We start from the raw sequence: 16681 nt of genomic DNA, 5'->3' as shown, positions 1-16681 counted from the left end.
GGCGTGAAAACCCCGCCTTCCGCCGCCGTCAAGTACCGGAGGAAAACCTCGCAGATGATAGGTCCCAATCTAACACGACCTACAGCGACAGTTGTCGACGCACGGCACGACTATTCGAGGATAATATTAAATACGGTATGGCCTACATTTTTCTCTTTAGAACGAGGAAAAAACACGACCTTGGGCACGGAGCATGTGTGAATATGTGGGCACTAACTTGGGCATTGTGAGCATTAACTATACTAGCCCGGCCAAAGGTGCGTAAGCACCTTAGGCCGGGTTCAGACTGTTGTCGCAACTGTCGTAATAATTTTAAAGAATGACGTTATTTCACGTCTCAGTCAACAGAACTACATGATATGCCGTTTTTTTTTACGCCCATAGATCACCATATGGCTTTTAGGTCAGTAGTGTGAACATAGCCTTACCTCAACTATACCTTCCCTTTTTTGCACATGCCGTCCAAATAGAGCGCCTTTTGTGTGCAGGCGCGGCCGGGGAACAGCAACGGCATGAATTTCACATGTTGATATTTCCATGTGCAGATAAACCTATAAGCTTGGGGAATTTTTCTCCATCTCCTGGGCCTAACAACGGGTCACAAACTCGAACACAAAACGCCTGGTTAACGCCAAAAAGACCGGGCCATCTCCACTTACATAAAACCTGGGGAGGGGCGAAGCATGCAATGTATAAGTGCAAAGTGCGGTTTCGATGATGCGGTTTCGGTGCATAATGCGGTTTTGAAGTTATGATGAAGTGTAAAATGTGGTTTAGATGCTGAGCGCTCGGCACCTTAGGCCTTGGCGTTTTTGCCGACGGAGATGAAACCGTTGGTGGGCAAAAGTATACAGCTTTGCGGTGAAGGTCTCGTGTCTTTGAAGCACGAAACGTTCTAGCGCGAGGCGTTGGATTACGAGTCTCCCGTTGTTTGATTACCGTGACTACATGAGACGACGATGACGGCAGACGCCGACAGCCCGAGCCCCCATGTGCTTCGCCCCTAATACTTGTGACCGAGTCGTTATTATGACGCGCAAGGGTGTGGGTTCGCTTCTCAGAAATCCCGACTGTCAAAACCATTTTGCTTTTCAGTTTGCCCATTTGTGCTGCTCGCCACATACGCCATGTTACCAATGATGCCCTCAAGGCGATGATCACAGAGCGATACATACACGGTGTCAGACACATCCACAGAGAAGTGACCCTCATAATTAGCTATCGCCAGCTGCCACTGTGGAAAACGTCACGGCTGAATTAATCGCACGCTGCAAAATGCTCGCACTGGGTAGGCGTTGATGCAAGAGCTGAGCAAACGTTTACGCTGGGGGGAGGGAGTAAGAAGCCACTTCAGTTGTGGGAGAGTCGGGCATGAGCCTCGCATGGCAATCGCGCACTCTACTCAGTAAAACCTGTCAATGGGTTGAGCTGAAGTGTCACGTTTCCTCGCGAGAGGTTATCGCCTGGCGTGTTATTTTTGTTGGCGGCGTCCTCCCTTAGTGGTAGCCGGTTGGATAACTAAAGAAAGCCATGGCGTCGCGGGCACTCCTGAATTCTTCAAGTAGTGCCAACGGAGCCTTTTCTTATAGCAGAGTATCTGGAAGGCTCTCGAGTGCTGCACGTAGCACTCGAGAGACTCGGTTCTTCGCATCTGCCTGGGTGCCGCATCTGATAGGCCGCTGAGACGCTCTCGTTTTCGGTATTCGCGCGTGATAACGAGCTGGTCTTACGGCACAGTCTACTAAGCAATCACTCCAGCCCAGATGGTGCACGGCTGTTTAGCTTCACCAGGAAACGTTTACAAAAAGCGTAAGCAGATCTGTTCAAAATACGTCTCATGTAAATTACTTGTACTTTATTTAAGTTCTCTGTCATTCTTATGCATGCATTTTCTCTACATTTACAGGAGGTAGGAATAGGTGCGTTGATTTAATTTTTTTCTCCGAGATACACACTAATTTGTTCCATTCAAGTGGGCAGAGGCTTATATAGAGCTGGGAACGAGTCACAAGAGTGACCACGGGACTGCGCTCTTGCGTTTATTTTACACTGTACTCGGGCTTGTTATAATGCACAATATCTGCAAAATATCTTTAAAATGAGGCTGGGGGACTGGCGTGGATTATGTGCGTGCGTGCGTGCGTGCGTGTGTGCTTGCGTGCGTGTGTTCGTGTGTGTGTGCGCGTGCGTGCGTGCGTGTATGTGTGTGTGCGCGTGTGTGTATGGGTGTGTGTGTGTGCGTGTGTGTGTGTGTGAGAGAGAGAGAGAGAGAGAGAGAGAGAGAGAGAGAGAGAGAGAGAGAGAGAGAGAGAGAGAGAGAGAGAGAGAGAGAGAGAGAGAGAGAGAGAGAGAGAGAGAGTATAAAATTTTATATGGAGCAAGCGCTGACGTTGGGGATTCCACCCACTGAGGGGCCTCGCCACCAGGCGGGCGCCCCAACATCAGTGCAGCATGCGAGATACAGTTTCGCATTGAGACTTCCTTGGGCGTTAGTTCTGAACTAAAAATAAACACCTCTGTTTTCCCCCTTTGTCGCTTCTTCCTCCTTAGAGGTTATAAGACTAAACCTAACGCTGCTATATAAGTTCATAAAAAGCCCTTGGGCTTAAGGGTCCAGAAATTATAAAAAAGGAAGATTCTTAATGGTCCTGGTTACGTTTTACTGTTCAATGTAAAACGTCTTGTTTACTTTTTGTTGCGTGTTATGAGTGATAGAGTAGCGAGGGTGACTGCTGAGGACTTGTAAATGAACATTCCTCGCCAAACGGAAGACCCCAATAAGCAGCTTGGTCTGCTTATGTAGCAGAACACGTAATTTGGTAGATAGCGAACCCATCTAAAGTACGGAACTGTCAGGGGATGCGACAGGCGTGATTGGCGAGCAAAGCGTGCCGCGTAGAATTACCTCAGTGAACGGGAACTCGGTGTGATGACGATGCGCGTGCCGTGCTATTTGAAACCAACTCGTATGCGACATCCTTCATGAGCCGACAGATCAAAAAGATAATCCTTAGCGTACAGTTCAAATTGCGACGGGGTTGTCTACAAACCGTTACCAGAAACGAAGACGAATTGTTTTTTTTCTCTAACTTTCCCTTGGCTTTCAATTCAGCAATAAATGATACAGTTTCATTGCTTGAAGTTTGTGCGCGCAAAAGTCTAGGCAGACTAGCCTCCTAGATCAAACGCGACATTGTTATCGCGTAAGAATTCTGCGGGATGGAGGCGTCCCAATTTGTAGGGGCGAAGACCGTTAGGGGCTCGGACTATCGGCATTTCCTGTCGTCGTCGTCGTTTCATGTAGTCACGGCACAAAAACACCGGGGAACTCGTTTTCCGACGCCTCGCGGTAGAACGTTTCATCTCCGTGGGCAAAAACGTCTACTAAAAGAACACATCGGGGCACTCGTTTTCCAATGCGTCGAGCTAGAGCACTTCGTGCTTCAAAACCACGAGACTTTTACAGCAAAGTTTACCCGCCAATGGTTTCATCTCCCTGGCCAAAAGCGCGAAGGCGCCAAGAACAGATTACAATCTCCATGCTTCACCCTTCCCTAGTTTTCACGTTAGTGGATATGGCCCGGTTTTTTTTTCTTTTCATATTTTCAACGCCAGTACAAGTCAAATCGTTACGCATTTCTGGACGGGATAAATGAATCGTTAGATTTAAAGATCGTGTAAAACGGTAATTATCACAAACTCAGAGAAACACGAGGGGTACTTTGTCCTTGGCTTCATTAACTGAACATTTTACCTGCAGTTTTACATCCTACGAGCATTACATTTCTCGTTTTATTGTAACTGTTTCTGTTTCCAGAAAAACGTCCGCTTAAATGAAGTATTTATTCATCCCACAGGATGCTGCTCATTCTCCAGCGGTAACAAATTTTCTTGTTGCTGAATTCGAACTATCAATAATAAGGAGACAAAAAGACTACTGAAGTGGTCACAGTTTCGGCCTATTGAAATTTCTGGTCGGTGTATACTGGACGTGTAGAATACGCACATCCTGCGTGTGCGTTGTTCTAGTCCATTTGGAGCACTTCCACGTGTCCGGAACGGCGCGCCTGAACAGCACAAGAAACGCTTGGAAGACCGCAGTTTGCTCTAGAGAATTTTTTTTAAAACAATCGCTGCTTATTGGACTTATTAACTTCTCATTTTCATGACACTGCGATACCACATGGCCTGTTTCGCGTTTGTATGCGTACTCTTCGATGAGAAGCCGCTCATGCCCACGAGGGAACACAATGCGTTACAACGCTACCTCTCAACCCGTTTAACGGATGCAACACCGCTTCTCTGCGCTGATACACCATCATGCGCGTCACGGTATTTCTCTACTGTTTCACCGGAAAACGAGGGGAAAAAGAGGGGAATCAACACAGCAAGCACTTTACACGCGGGGTTTGACTTATTAAAGAGAATATTCTATCTTGGGCTACTTAAACCCAGAAGTTTTGGTCTGTCTGTCTGTGACTCGATTCAGACACCCGGTGAAAGTGAAAGGAAGTCTGTGCAAAAGTCATATACTCACAGCGAAATCTAAACGTCTAAGTCCGGTTTATATGTTGATACTTGCCAACATTGTTGAACAAGAAAAAGACATTACGCAAATATAAGAGAGAAAATTAATATATAAGGGATATTTACAGTGTTTCTTTAAAAAAATTCATAGATACTCGATATTTGCGAAATGGAATACTACGTATACTGCAGAAAAAAAATTCACTCTGTCGCCTGCTGTTGCCCGTGCCACTGTAGCTTCTGATGGCATTTTAAGAATTCAAGCGGGAACAGTTACAAAACGTTCCACTAGATAGGTTCCACGTTCTGCTTGTAACGCACGTGGACTAGGGCAACGCGGTTCTATAAACGTTGAAGTAGGGCGCCTCGATTGACGCGTGTCTCCACCGTACGGCAGCGCTAGCATCCAGGCACCCGGCCTGGAGCAGTGGAACGCGGTAAATATAAATTGACTTGAGGAGACCGTTAGTGTTTTTACCTTGGGAGTAGCGCAACGCAAGAGGGGCAACACGAGAGGTGAGCGGGGAAGTGAAGGGAGGCATTTACTTAGCAAATGTCGACAAAGACAATCGTCTTTTTTCGACATTTGCGACGAAAGGAGCAGATACGCGGCCACTTTTTTTACACCAAGTATTCTCGGCTAACTTAGTGTCCCAAAGCTATACACGACACTGACGTTTTCCCTCAACTGTTTCATTACGGGAGTTGGGCACCCTACTACCCCCATTTTCTTTTCTCCTGTCTTTCTAGGTTTCGGTTGGTTTGTTTCTTTTAGAAGCTGGTTATTTATTCTCGTGTGAATTTGAAGTCCCTTCCTCTTTCGAAGGCATTAACACTAATTTCATTATCACATAGCATAAACAGCTTGATTCTTGCTGCCTGTCGGCACCATGGTGAGCTTCATGCTCTTGCGTAAACAGTGCCACGCCAATCATAAGCTGTTTTTCCGCGTGCACGAATAGAAAAGAATTTCGGCGCGAGCTATCTAGTTCATACCGGCCTTAAAACTTTGCTATTCCTTCCTAAAGAAAGTTGAGAGAAGCGCGAAAGCTTTCTAACACCAAAACTGCGTGAAAAGTGCGTCAAAAACTTCGGAAAACTACGTCCAATCTTCTCTGAAAATGCGTCTAATGGATCATCAACCATTCAAAGACCCAAATCACAGACAAAGAACGAACCCGTTCGACGATTTCTCCCGCACTAAGTAAACGCAACTACCAACGACCTAAATGTATGCCGATACGTGGTTTATGGGATAAAGGTATACTATTGTACTCCTTATTCATGATTGATGCGGGTATTGTCTTATCTACGTAGAACAGTTCATTTTTCGCGATTTTCCAGTAACCGTTTTGACACACTGGAAACCCGGTTCCACGCACGCGCAGTGTCTCCAGAGATCTTATCAGAGCTTTTCGGTCGACCAACCGGTCTATGGGGAAATGCATTAGTTTTTTTTTTACAGGACGCCAATGGTCCCACTAAGAAAGTTATCGCCTTAAAAAGAACTCCAGCATGGACAATGCGGAACCAAGAGAAACTAATTCGGGTATGTAAGCTCACTTGTGTGTCCGTATTCGTTTTCTCTTTATCCCGTCATGTTCGCGCTTCAGTTTTTTCTTTCCCTCGTACAGTCGATTTTAGAGATATAGTTTTAAACTCAGGAGCTAAATCTATGCGTGAATAAAACATTTGTACACTCTTCAATCCGTTGCATTCTGAGTGCACAGTGCACTGTGGTGAAGCTGAACCGCAGGATTGTCTTAGAGTGCACCGAATAAATAGACGTTTCTAAAGCTTGAATTAGTAACCCGACCAGTACATAGAGGTGTAGGAATATCAATGACGGGTACAGCTATAATCGAGCACTCGAAGTTTCGCACCCTGGTGACCTCGTACAATGAGAGAACTTTCTACGTATCATGATTTTCAAGCATGAAATGAGGCCTTCAGCTAGTGCACTTAGTGGAACAAAATATTGATTCGGTTGAGGCAGCCTTCAGTCTTTACTGGATATTATAATCATTGCGTTAAATATATCCTAAATTTCATTCCTACATTGACCACTGGAGATTTTTAACGGCCGATTGAACTAGATCGGTTTTTGTCCCGAACGACTATAGGTAAAACGTGTATATGGGTTGCCGAACCTGAAGCGACCGGTGCTCTATTCCCTATAATTATATTAAGCGCATGTTCTGACGAGCCAGTGGCCGATCACTGAGGCAAAGATCAGTAGAAGCGATAGCTTCCTCTCGCTCCCAATCTCTTTTCCAGCCACTGCCGGGCTCCATCTCGATAGAGTCGCCAAACTTTTGAAGTGTACCGCTTCTCCGCGCAAGAGGGCTAATTAATTACACCCATGCGATAAGCGCAGTACTAATTTTCGCAAGTTTTAATGGGGTAGAAATTTTGCTGTAAGATTTCTTTTTCACCGCACAGGCATGATCTCTCAATACAAAACAACGTGCCCGTCCCATCGTTACGCATACGCGAACGCATGCACATCCACGCAATGTCCAGAAGTACTTTTTGTGGAAATCTCACGTGGGGTATTCGAAGTCATCCAGGCAAATGTCTTCGGAGAAGCGGTCACAGCGTGGCTCTTCCGTCTTGGGGCGGCTCACACGGCTCGGAAGGTGGGCGCTGCCAAGGCTCATGGGTGGACGCTGCGGCGTGTACACCGCTTCTTGCAGGACGTTGTTGGCGGGTGGTGGAGGCGCCAGGGCAGGGGCGGCCTGAGGGTGCCCCAGGGCACCCTGTGGGTACGATGGACGAACTACGCGCAGCGGAAGGCCCGGCGGGGGTGGCGGAAGGACCGGGAACCCGCCACTCTGCACATGGCAACAGCGGGAAGGGCGAGGTACACACTTTTTGTTTTTGTTTTTTTGTTGTTGTTGTTTTTGTCCAGAGTAATTTGCCCAAAATGCAGGCCTAGGACACGGCCAAACGAGATTCAGACTCCGGTGCCACAACAAGACGCTCTTCTAGCACTTATGTTGATTTTGTAACCGCAACCAAACGCTAACCTGTAGCTATGCGATAACCCATCTTGGTTGTCCTGCCCTTTTTCGCGGAATCTGGAACTGCCTTTACTCCTTTCATCGTGGTTAACAATGAAATCAATGTCTCTCAGTTATCTTTTGAGTTGATCAGTTAAGACAGAAAATTGGGCTAGTTGCTATCCAGCATAGTTAGACATGATCACTAGCGTAAAACGACACGGACATAAAGAAGAAACACACAACCCTGCTTGTCATCTCCGCGGGAGCAGGAAACCACAGTGAATTTGATTTCTGTGCTCCAGACATACAATGTTTCTAATGCGCGCGCGCAGAACCTGCAATTTGTGTTCAAATTTTTTGCGCGTCGAATGTAATAAGATCAATGGAGGTTTAGAGTAATCACGTGTTTCTCCTTTATATACCTGGTCTTGAAAAAGAGTAATCAGGTCTTATTATGAGCTCGGATCTCACATATTTTTAAATTTCCTCATACTGCAAGAACACAGTTACTAGAGATAACGCACACTTTTTCAACCAATACGATGCCTACACAATTCAGTGGCGGCCTGTCAAAGCATTCTTTTCAGTGAAGTAACCTGTCACACTTCCTCGTTTTTTCCCGAACTCAATTTTCGCGCCAATGTTTACCCTCTGGGATAGTGAGCATTCACCTTGGCGTCTTTAACGCTTCTCGTGGTAGGATGAGCTTCGTGCTTCAGTGCTAAGTTACCTTCAAACCCATACACGGGACCGGGCTTGGCCAGCTAGTTCGACCACAAGTTTAGCCTGTGGATGACACTGTTGAAAAGCAACCTTTGAATTGTTGCACGTGCTGGAGAAGAAACGGCGCGAAGCAGCACGCACCTCTGGTCTTTGCACCGGTATGCGGATGACCTCTTCGTCCTGGCTGCTGCTGTCTTCGATCGAGGACAGGGACGGCGGCGGGAACACAGCTACAGGCCCCGCGTAAGGGAATCTTCCTGCGCACAAGCCACGCCCAGCTGACCGTCAGCAACAAGCGGCGGGCAGAAAAAACAAAAAAAAAAGAACTAACTTCCGTTCACAAAGCACCTGCTACAATTGATGGAGCATCGGATGTCCGCGAACATGCTTTAACACATGAACCCTGCCGGAGCCGTGGATAGCGAGCTCAGCGTCCATCAGTGGTATATAAAAATAGGAGTACGGCGCTATAAAGAGGAAAAACAAAAAATAATATCGCTATTGTACGTCGTGTCGCAACTCCGCCACCGGTTTTCTCCTCGCGTTCGATTTCTCGGATGCGACAGATGTCCTACGGTCCCCTTTCTTCTTTTCTTCATGCTACCTTTCACTCTTTGGATAACAAACGGGAAACGCTGCAGACGTGACCGCAGTCAATCGCTAACTTTGCGCAAACCGGACGACGTCACATAGCCATTTATCTTCGCGCTGACGCAGTAAAAGTAGCTCCGCGGGTGGTCGAGCCTTTCAGTGGTCGTGAGCGTATTGGCTACATGTCTTTCCATCTTCCGGCACAGATAAATATATTGCGAAGCACGAAGCAATCAGGCAATCGTCTAAAAAAGGACACATTTTACTCAAGGCCAGTTGAATTCTTCCAAAATGGTAAGTAAATTAATTTATTGAAATCCTCGTCATAGTGGCAAAACGTGGCTGTGTTGTACAGATGAAATACGTGTCAAAAAAATGTTTACCTTAACCTAGTACATACGTAATAACTGGCCCCCGAGAATGGCAGCCCCTGCTTCTGTGCCGCGCCTATACTTCCAAAGACACGCGTACCACATAAATCCTGTATGACTCTTATAGCAGTTGCGGCATTGAAATTCGGCGCAAAATTGTCTATTTGCGTACTTTATACCTACACGGTAGGAAATAACTTCATTCAAAACGCGTTATTCTAAGGGTACATGATCAAGGTAATAAGGCTAAATGTAATTTTATAAAAGGAGTGCGCAGAAAACGATCCCTAGTGCGAAAATAGCAGCATTGTGGTATCGTAGAGTTTATGGACGATTTTAACACGTCGCTGCTTTTAATGTTTTTAAAAGGTCTGAACACACCTAAACGTTCCTTATGGGTTGTACATGTAAACACATTCGAGTGGGAATGTTGACGTCGCAGCCAGAGCCTCTGAAAACAGCTGTCTCGTCCCGGTACAGTCCCGCTCAATGGCTATGCGAGCATTTTCGTTGGTCATGTCCACGACGCAGCCAAATTGTAATTAGCGAAACTGCCGTGAGCCTCTCTTGCCAGCTGTCATAGATATTGGCCGATCCATTTGAGGGGATATGTTGTTACGCCTATTTCCCCATTAACGTGTGGTTACCTTAATGCTGAGCTTAATGTTGACCTTAGCGTCCGTAATGGAAATTGAAAACAAATGACATTTCCCTTATCATCAGCATTTAGTGTTGCATATGAACAACCACAGCTGACTCTAAAGCCACATAAGCCTAAAAGAACTTCAACATTAAAAGAATGTTGAAAGGAAGCAGCACATAAGTAGTGCGTAATGTGTTAAAATAGCTTATAATGACAACGGTTATCTACGAGTCAGTATTGAGTAACACGTGAAACAGCGGCCGCTGGTCTTGCGCAGATTTGTATCAGCAAAATGACACTTTGCCGACACATACCGGTGTAATGATGTGTACTAAATCTTGGCACAAAATCCACCCCAATTTTCTTAAAGAGATGATGCATTAGAGAGTAACAAACATTGCCTATCTCAGACTCAATCATAAAGTTTTCTGCAGCTCCCGATTTAAAAGTATTTATATTTGCTCGAACGATTCACCGGCCTTGAGAACCAGCTCCACTTGTTAAAGCTAGATAAACAATTGCGTTTGAGATGTCTGGGCTCTTACCCACACAGTACAGCCAACTTTTGGTTCCACGTGTTATATGGCCACCCAAATGCGGGAAGGTGCAAATGCTATTGGCGAAAAAGGAAAACCCCATCCACTGTGCATCTTCAGATAGACAAGACAGTGAAATTACGCCATCCCTTAGTTTCATGAAAGCTTACAAGAATAATGCTGCGCCCCAATGAACGTAGAATGCACTTAGCATACAAGGCATGTCTAATTAACATCGTTGGGCGCGCCTATACACAATGCACATGAATGACCGCACATTAACGTCAATGGTGCAAAGTAAGCTAATTACGGGGCCCATCATACCATTCGAGTCGCAAAATGTACTAGGTGCTGTGCAGGATATTAAGTACTTCAAATGTGAATTTTGGACTTCGTCATGTAACTACACTGTTGGAATTGTTATGTCGACTCGTACATCTGGCGTTTTTGCTCGTCCAATCCGTTCAATTGTCTTCGCAGATTTGTCACCCAGGTGCATTGCCTTAACCCACGGTCAACGAGCGTATCTGTGTAGATTAAGATGTCGACATAGACATGCTTGATATTTCCTGTTCAGAATATATTATAGTGACAGCCCAGAACAGGTTCGTGGCTATCGTTGTCTAGAAATGGCGCATACGAGAAAATGGATACCAGCAGGTAACGGCTTCAAGTGAAGTATTAGTCTTGGTTTGCCTTTCTTTCGCTCCTCTGAAGTTTTCTGTTTGAACTTAAGAAATTTCATTCCGAAAACTGAATTCAAGTATACGTAATAGCGTAGGAGTTGCCTTTAATATTGTACGGTTTCCGTGCTTCGTGGTGTGGTTTGTTTTAATGAACTGAGCAAAGAGGTGTGCGTTATGGCAGCCCATAACAAATAATTTGTCCTTCCCAAAATTGCAGCAGCGTCAGCAAAGAAATCTGACTATATCTTCGACGTTATGCGGGTGCCCTGTTCAAATCTCGATGAAAGGCTTTATCTGAATATTTATTGCAATTTCCTGCGGAGAATGTTTAAAGACAGCACCGAAGATTTGTTGGGAATTTTCATTGGCTTTGAGTATACGACATGGCGGGATTATTGCTCGACATGATGGCCAAAATATACTCGAAAAATTCTACCTTTTCGTTCCGCACTGCTCATGGTACACAGCACGATACTCACTTCTCACTGGTACCACAAAAGGGTTTCTGAAGATTCTTCTGAACGGGACTCTTCCGCTTTCTTTGAAGTCTGCTCTCCTGGAAGGGACACTCCCTTCTACAAAATGTGGGATGGCCACAAAGCGGACAACTTCTCCTCCTTCGTCTGACCCACCGTGTCGGCCTTCGTACTTGGTGGGCTCTGTTTCGTTGCTGGCAACGTGCTGCGTTCGTACACCTTTCGCCACATGCACTCTGGCGGGCACGTCGTTGACTAGACGTCGTCGGCCGTTTGGCGTTTGCACAGACTGAGACAGTTCGAGCTCGTCTTTCTCAACAGTTTGCGGGACATTGTCCCTGACTACTGAAGGCAAGGAGTGCATGGGCAGTCTAGGTCGTGGACCAAACCCTGGAGACAAGTCATCGCTCTTGTAGCGAATGCTAGGCCTTCGTCCTAAGGGCGTTGACAGCAGTGGCCGGATCGTCGTTGATGTCGTCGTAGTGGTGCTTGTCTGGCCGTACCAGGACGGCACTTTACGCTCTCCAAAAATAAATGGGCGCCTTGTCGACGTAGTGGTCGTTGTCGTGGAACTGCTCGTTGAGGTAGTACTGCTGGTCGACGTTGTCGTCGGCGTCGGGGCGGGTCGACGTAGGCTGGGGGGATGGTACTTCCTCAGTACCGTTGGGGGCCTCACAAAAGCCCTTTTCGTCGGAGTCGTTGTAGGTGGCGTGGCTTTAGTTGGCTTACTTCTATAGCCCCGCACAAGTGACGGCAGCTGACGACGCGTCACCCCAAACTTTCTTGTCGTATGCGCGGTCGTTGAAGCTTCTGTCGGGCCAACGGCTGCGAACGGTGCTCGTTCTTTAGTAATGGCCTCTTGTTTGGGTCTTGTCTTACGGCGCCTTTTTGCCTGCAACCTGGATCTCTTTGGGAAAGGTGGACTCTCTTGCACGGCCTTCCACGCGCTAGGGCTTAGCGGGTCCACCTCTGGTGGCTGCCCATGCTTGAAGTAGACGACACTCGTAGCCACCGATGCCGTAGTGGACGGAGGGGGAGCAGGTGTTGTTGTGGTAGTAGTCGTGGTCGTTGTCGTAGTCAGCACTGGGGCTCGAGGGCCCGCGGGAGTCGTCGTTTCCCAGTCTGGCGAACTCACAGAGTTAATCACTTTGATGAACGACGGCGGCAACAAAGAGTCGGAAAGGCGAGGCCTCTCTTTCACACCGTCCTGCGGCCTGTTCTGTGCGAAACCTGGAATGGTGGATGCCGTGCTATGTTGGTACACGGGCCAGGGAATCTGATTCGCGTTAGCGGAAGACTCTCTGTTGGGCCTGTCGGCCTGGCCAGCTGTGCTGGATATGAAACCAAGGATGAGGAACACCATCGCCACGGCCGCAGGATAGCAGTCGTTGCATCGCCTCCGTCGAAACTGAAAAAGAGGACCAATATATAGAAAAGGTTGCGTTGGCAGCGCAAGCTTTCACAAAAAAGCACTGCAAAAGATTTGCAGAAAATTCTACGTGAAAAAGACATTCATACATTCATTGCACTTTTTCACGAATGGCTTGCTTACACCCACGTATTACCGAAGCCTTTGCCACAGCACTCTCAACAGAATGAGTTATCATTACTTAGAAGCGGCTGCTGGTAGTAATGGTTTATCGTCATCAGCCGAACAATACTTCCCATTACTTCTGAAGAAAATGCTACTCATATATACCTTACTTCCGAAGAACCGCACCATAAAATATTGCTTACCGGTTTACTTTTCAATATTTACATTTAAGAATGCCTTGCGCAGCCACGTACCAGCATGTACACTAAAACATTAAGAGAAGGAACTTCCAGGGAGCCAGAGCAGTCTTGTTAGTAAAACTTCCTTTAATTGTCAGTACTCTATCAATGTTTCTCAGAAAGAAATCGTGTTTCTAACTGTGGGGCATGGGGCTTCTTCGGCCTTTTTTCGTAGATAAAAAATGCCGTAAGTGCAGTGGCCGTCCCTCTGTTTGTTTTTATTCAATACATGCAGGGTGACTACCACTGGTTTGTAATACTCTCGGAATCCTTGGGAACCGTTACAATCCCATGGTACGATGGCACGCCAGGAGACGGGCACAGACACGCTGTTAAGCGGATACTCGTGCTGGAGCACTTGTAAACGCATAATCCACTCGTATAAACCGATATCGCTGTAAAAGTATATAAAGGTCGATTAAATAACTATATAAAAGCCCACCTTTTGATACATTCCACCCGAATTCATGTATATGTGTGTATGTATGTATGTATGTATGTATGTATGTATGTATGTATGTATGTATGTATGTATGTATCTATGTATGTATGTATGTACGTACGTACGTACGCACGCATGTATTTATGTATGTATGTATGTTTCTTTTTCTTCCTTTCTTTATTTCTTACGTAAACGTGAAAATGTTAATTTCCCTAACCGTAGTCAAAAAAGCCTAACCATACCCCTACGCCTCCTTTGGCGTTGTGGATATATATATATATATATATAACACAGAAATAAGGGTTGGCAGTCGAGAAAACCTCGGAAAGCAAAGGGGAGGATGTGGTAGATCATTGAAACAGATTAAGAATTTGGAAAGAAAGAAAGAAAGTGAAGAAAAAATGCCCGCCAGGTGGGATCCGAACCCACGACCTCCAGAATACCGGTCTCGGTATTCTGGAGGTCGTGGGTTCGGATCCCACCTGGCGGGCATTTTTTCTTCACTTTCTTTCTTTCTTTCCAAACCGGTATTCTGGAGGTCGTGGGTTCGGATCCCACCTGGCGGGCATTTTTTCTTCACTTTCTTTCTTTCTTTCCAAATTCTTAATCTGTTTCAATGATCTACCACATCCTCCCCTTTGCTTTCCGAGGTTTTCTCGACTGCCAACCCTTATTTCTGTGTTATTTTCAACGAGCCCCTCATTTCCTATATATATATATATATATATATATATATATATATATATATATATATATATATATATATATATATATATATATATATATACATGCGCACAGAGCAACAAACAATTTCACGCCTCAAGAGATGAGCTAAAGTACGAAGTGGGCATGTGGCATTGCAGCATATTGTATATAACCCAGTTATAACCAAGTCGTCAGCATTGGTAACTAGCTCGGTTAGAAGCAATATTTCGTTATGCGCGGAGATGATTTGTGCTCACTGAATTTCACCGGGGGCCATGAAACACTTCCAATAAAGCGAGATCTCAAATAAAGCGGTTTAGTTATAACAGTTGCTTAGACAATTGTATCACAGTTGCCTTAGTCATGAATCCTTGTGCAGCGAATCTGATTATTAATTTATCGCAGAATTAAAACTCAATGGACAAACTGTACAAGGCAACGACGTCCATCCTGACTAGTGTCAATATTCCCTCTCCTCTCACGACCATGTCCTCTATTTTAAAGGAGGACAATCTCATTTTGAGAGTGAATGACCGTTTTCCCATTTCTCACCATTGCCATTCTTCCCCCCCCTTTTTCCAAATGGGAGAATGCCCTGCCATCTGAAAGGTTCGCCCAATTTCTTCTCTCTCTCTATTTCTTTCTGGCTACCTGGATGATTACGATGGCGAGAATGGGGTCACGAGTGATTGCGATGATGGTACCACTAACATCTTTGCTGTTCCCTGAAAACAAATTATTATATTGCTATTGATGCTTGACGTCGGCTGTGTTCCGGGTTGGTAGCGTGGAATAATAGCTACCAAGACTTTAGGCTGCTGAGACAGGGCAAATATGAATAACCGAACCAAAGGGTAACCCCGCTAAAGCCAAAAAAACTAGCACTCACTCACTCACTCACTCACTCACTCACTCACTCACTCACTCACTCACTCACTCACTCACTCACTCACTCACTCACTCACTCACTCACTCACTCACTCACTCACTCACTCACTCACTCACTCACTCACTCACTCACTCACTCACTCACTCACTAACCCTACGGATGGACGTCGATATTAGGTTCCCTGTTTACTCAACTTCGCCGAAGGTCTACGCAAGGTTTTACCGAGCAATAAAATGTTGCCGGTTCGCGAATCCGTACCTTTCGGCCATTTAAGTTCAATAGACACCTGAGTAACGTGCGCAGGCGTTTGTCTCATGCATTTGCGTCACGTGCGATACCTAAACGCTCCACAAAGCATTGGCAGTAAGGTTTTACGGCTTCGCTCAAAATGCCCCAATATTTTACCGGCACTCCCACTTCTTCTGCATGAAAAGGAAAAACAGCGGCAATTCAAGTGCCCCAAGAACAGATTTGCCGCCCTGAAACGACCAGACTTCGAAATAAAGTTCTACCTCTTCGGGCTAGAGTTCTCCGCTTGAAGATGTTTTATTTCACATTTCGCTCGCTCTGCTGTCGCTGTTTCAGTGCGTGCAAGGTTCAAACCAGGCTGCTTGTTGCCGATAAGAGCCAAACTCAGGTCTTTTGAATCTGAAGTCTATGACGTAATGTTTTCCCACCGTAGAAGATGTACAGCGCAATGTAGGCCACTTGCATTAAGCGTCTAATTTCGAACGCGCCACTCTGAAGAACGCTCAGACAGGCCCTGTGTGCTTTCACCCACGCGTGACGAATGGCTGCGTTCGCTTGCGGGCGCACAGTGCGCTCGCTCCTATATTGTCTTCGCGCCGAAGCCTCGGCAAATAAAGCATAGTAAGTGTGTATAGTCCCTGGGCTAGCTTCAAGAAAAACGAGGAAAATTTTTATTGAACGTCTTTGGTTATTTTTTTTCGGGAGGGTCTGTGAAAATACTATATACCAAAACTTCAGAACCCCGTTTCACTGTCGATATTGAAAGTTCAAACCGTCTTGTCGTGACCTGAAACCGCTATAATATCTTTCCGTTTGAGCCAAAAATTCGTTGAGACATCCTCCGGGACTATCGATTCAGTTCGTGTGCACCTGGGCCAAAAAGTAACTCGTTCCGGCTGAGTTTTGACATGCTGGTAATGACGCCTCATTTCCTTTATAGAAATTCCAGAGAAAATAGGATACACTGCTCATTCAGTTTATCGCTCACAAGTTCACAGAGTGCAGTCGATGTTACGATCCCTTTTCGGGAAACGCAATATCAAAGTGCTCCTCCACCGCCCCGTC

General features: G+C 46.0%; 1 protein-coding gene across 1 annotated transcript in view; it reads right to left on the bottom strand.

Moving 5' to 3' along the window:
- LOC144151959 (uncharacterized) overlaps positions 1-12952 on the bottom strand; it is a 59241-nt gene extending 46289 nt beyond the window's left edge. The window contains exons 1-3 of the mRNA XM_077683147.1: positions 11562-12952; positions 8397-8512; positions 7075-7361 (exon numbers count right to left, since the gene is read on the bottom strand). Of these exons, the coding sequence (XP_077539273.1) occupies positions 7075-7361; positions 8397-8512; positions 11562-12921 (1763 nt within the window). The 5' untranslated portion in view covers positions 12922-12952. The remainder of the gene's footprint in view (positions 1-7074; positions 7362-8396; positions 8513-11561) is intronic.
- Between the last annotated feature and the right edge of the window lie 3729 nt (positions 12953-16681).

The sequence above is a fragment of the Haemaphysalis longicornis genome, unplaced genomic scaffold (assembly GCF_048455015.1).
Source record: "Haemaphysalis longicornis isolate Haplotype H1 unplaced genomic scaffold, Haemaphysalis longicornis Haplotype H1 scaffold_1, whole genome shotgun sequence".
NCBI lineage: Eukaryota > Metazoa > Arthropoda > Arachnida > Ixodida > Ixodidae > Haemaphysalis > Haemaphysalis longicornis.
This window is presented reverse-complemented; position numbering and strand designations above follow the sequence as displayed.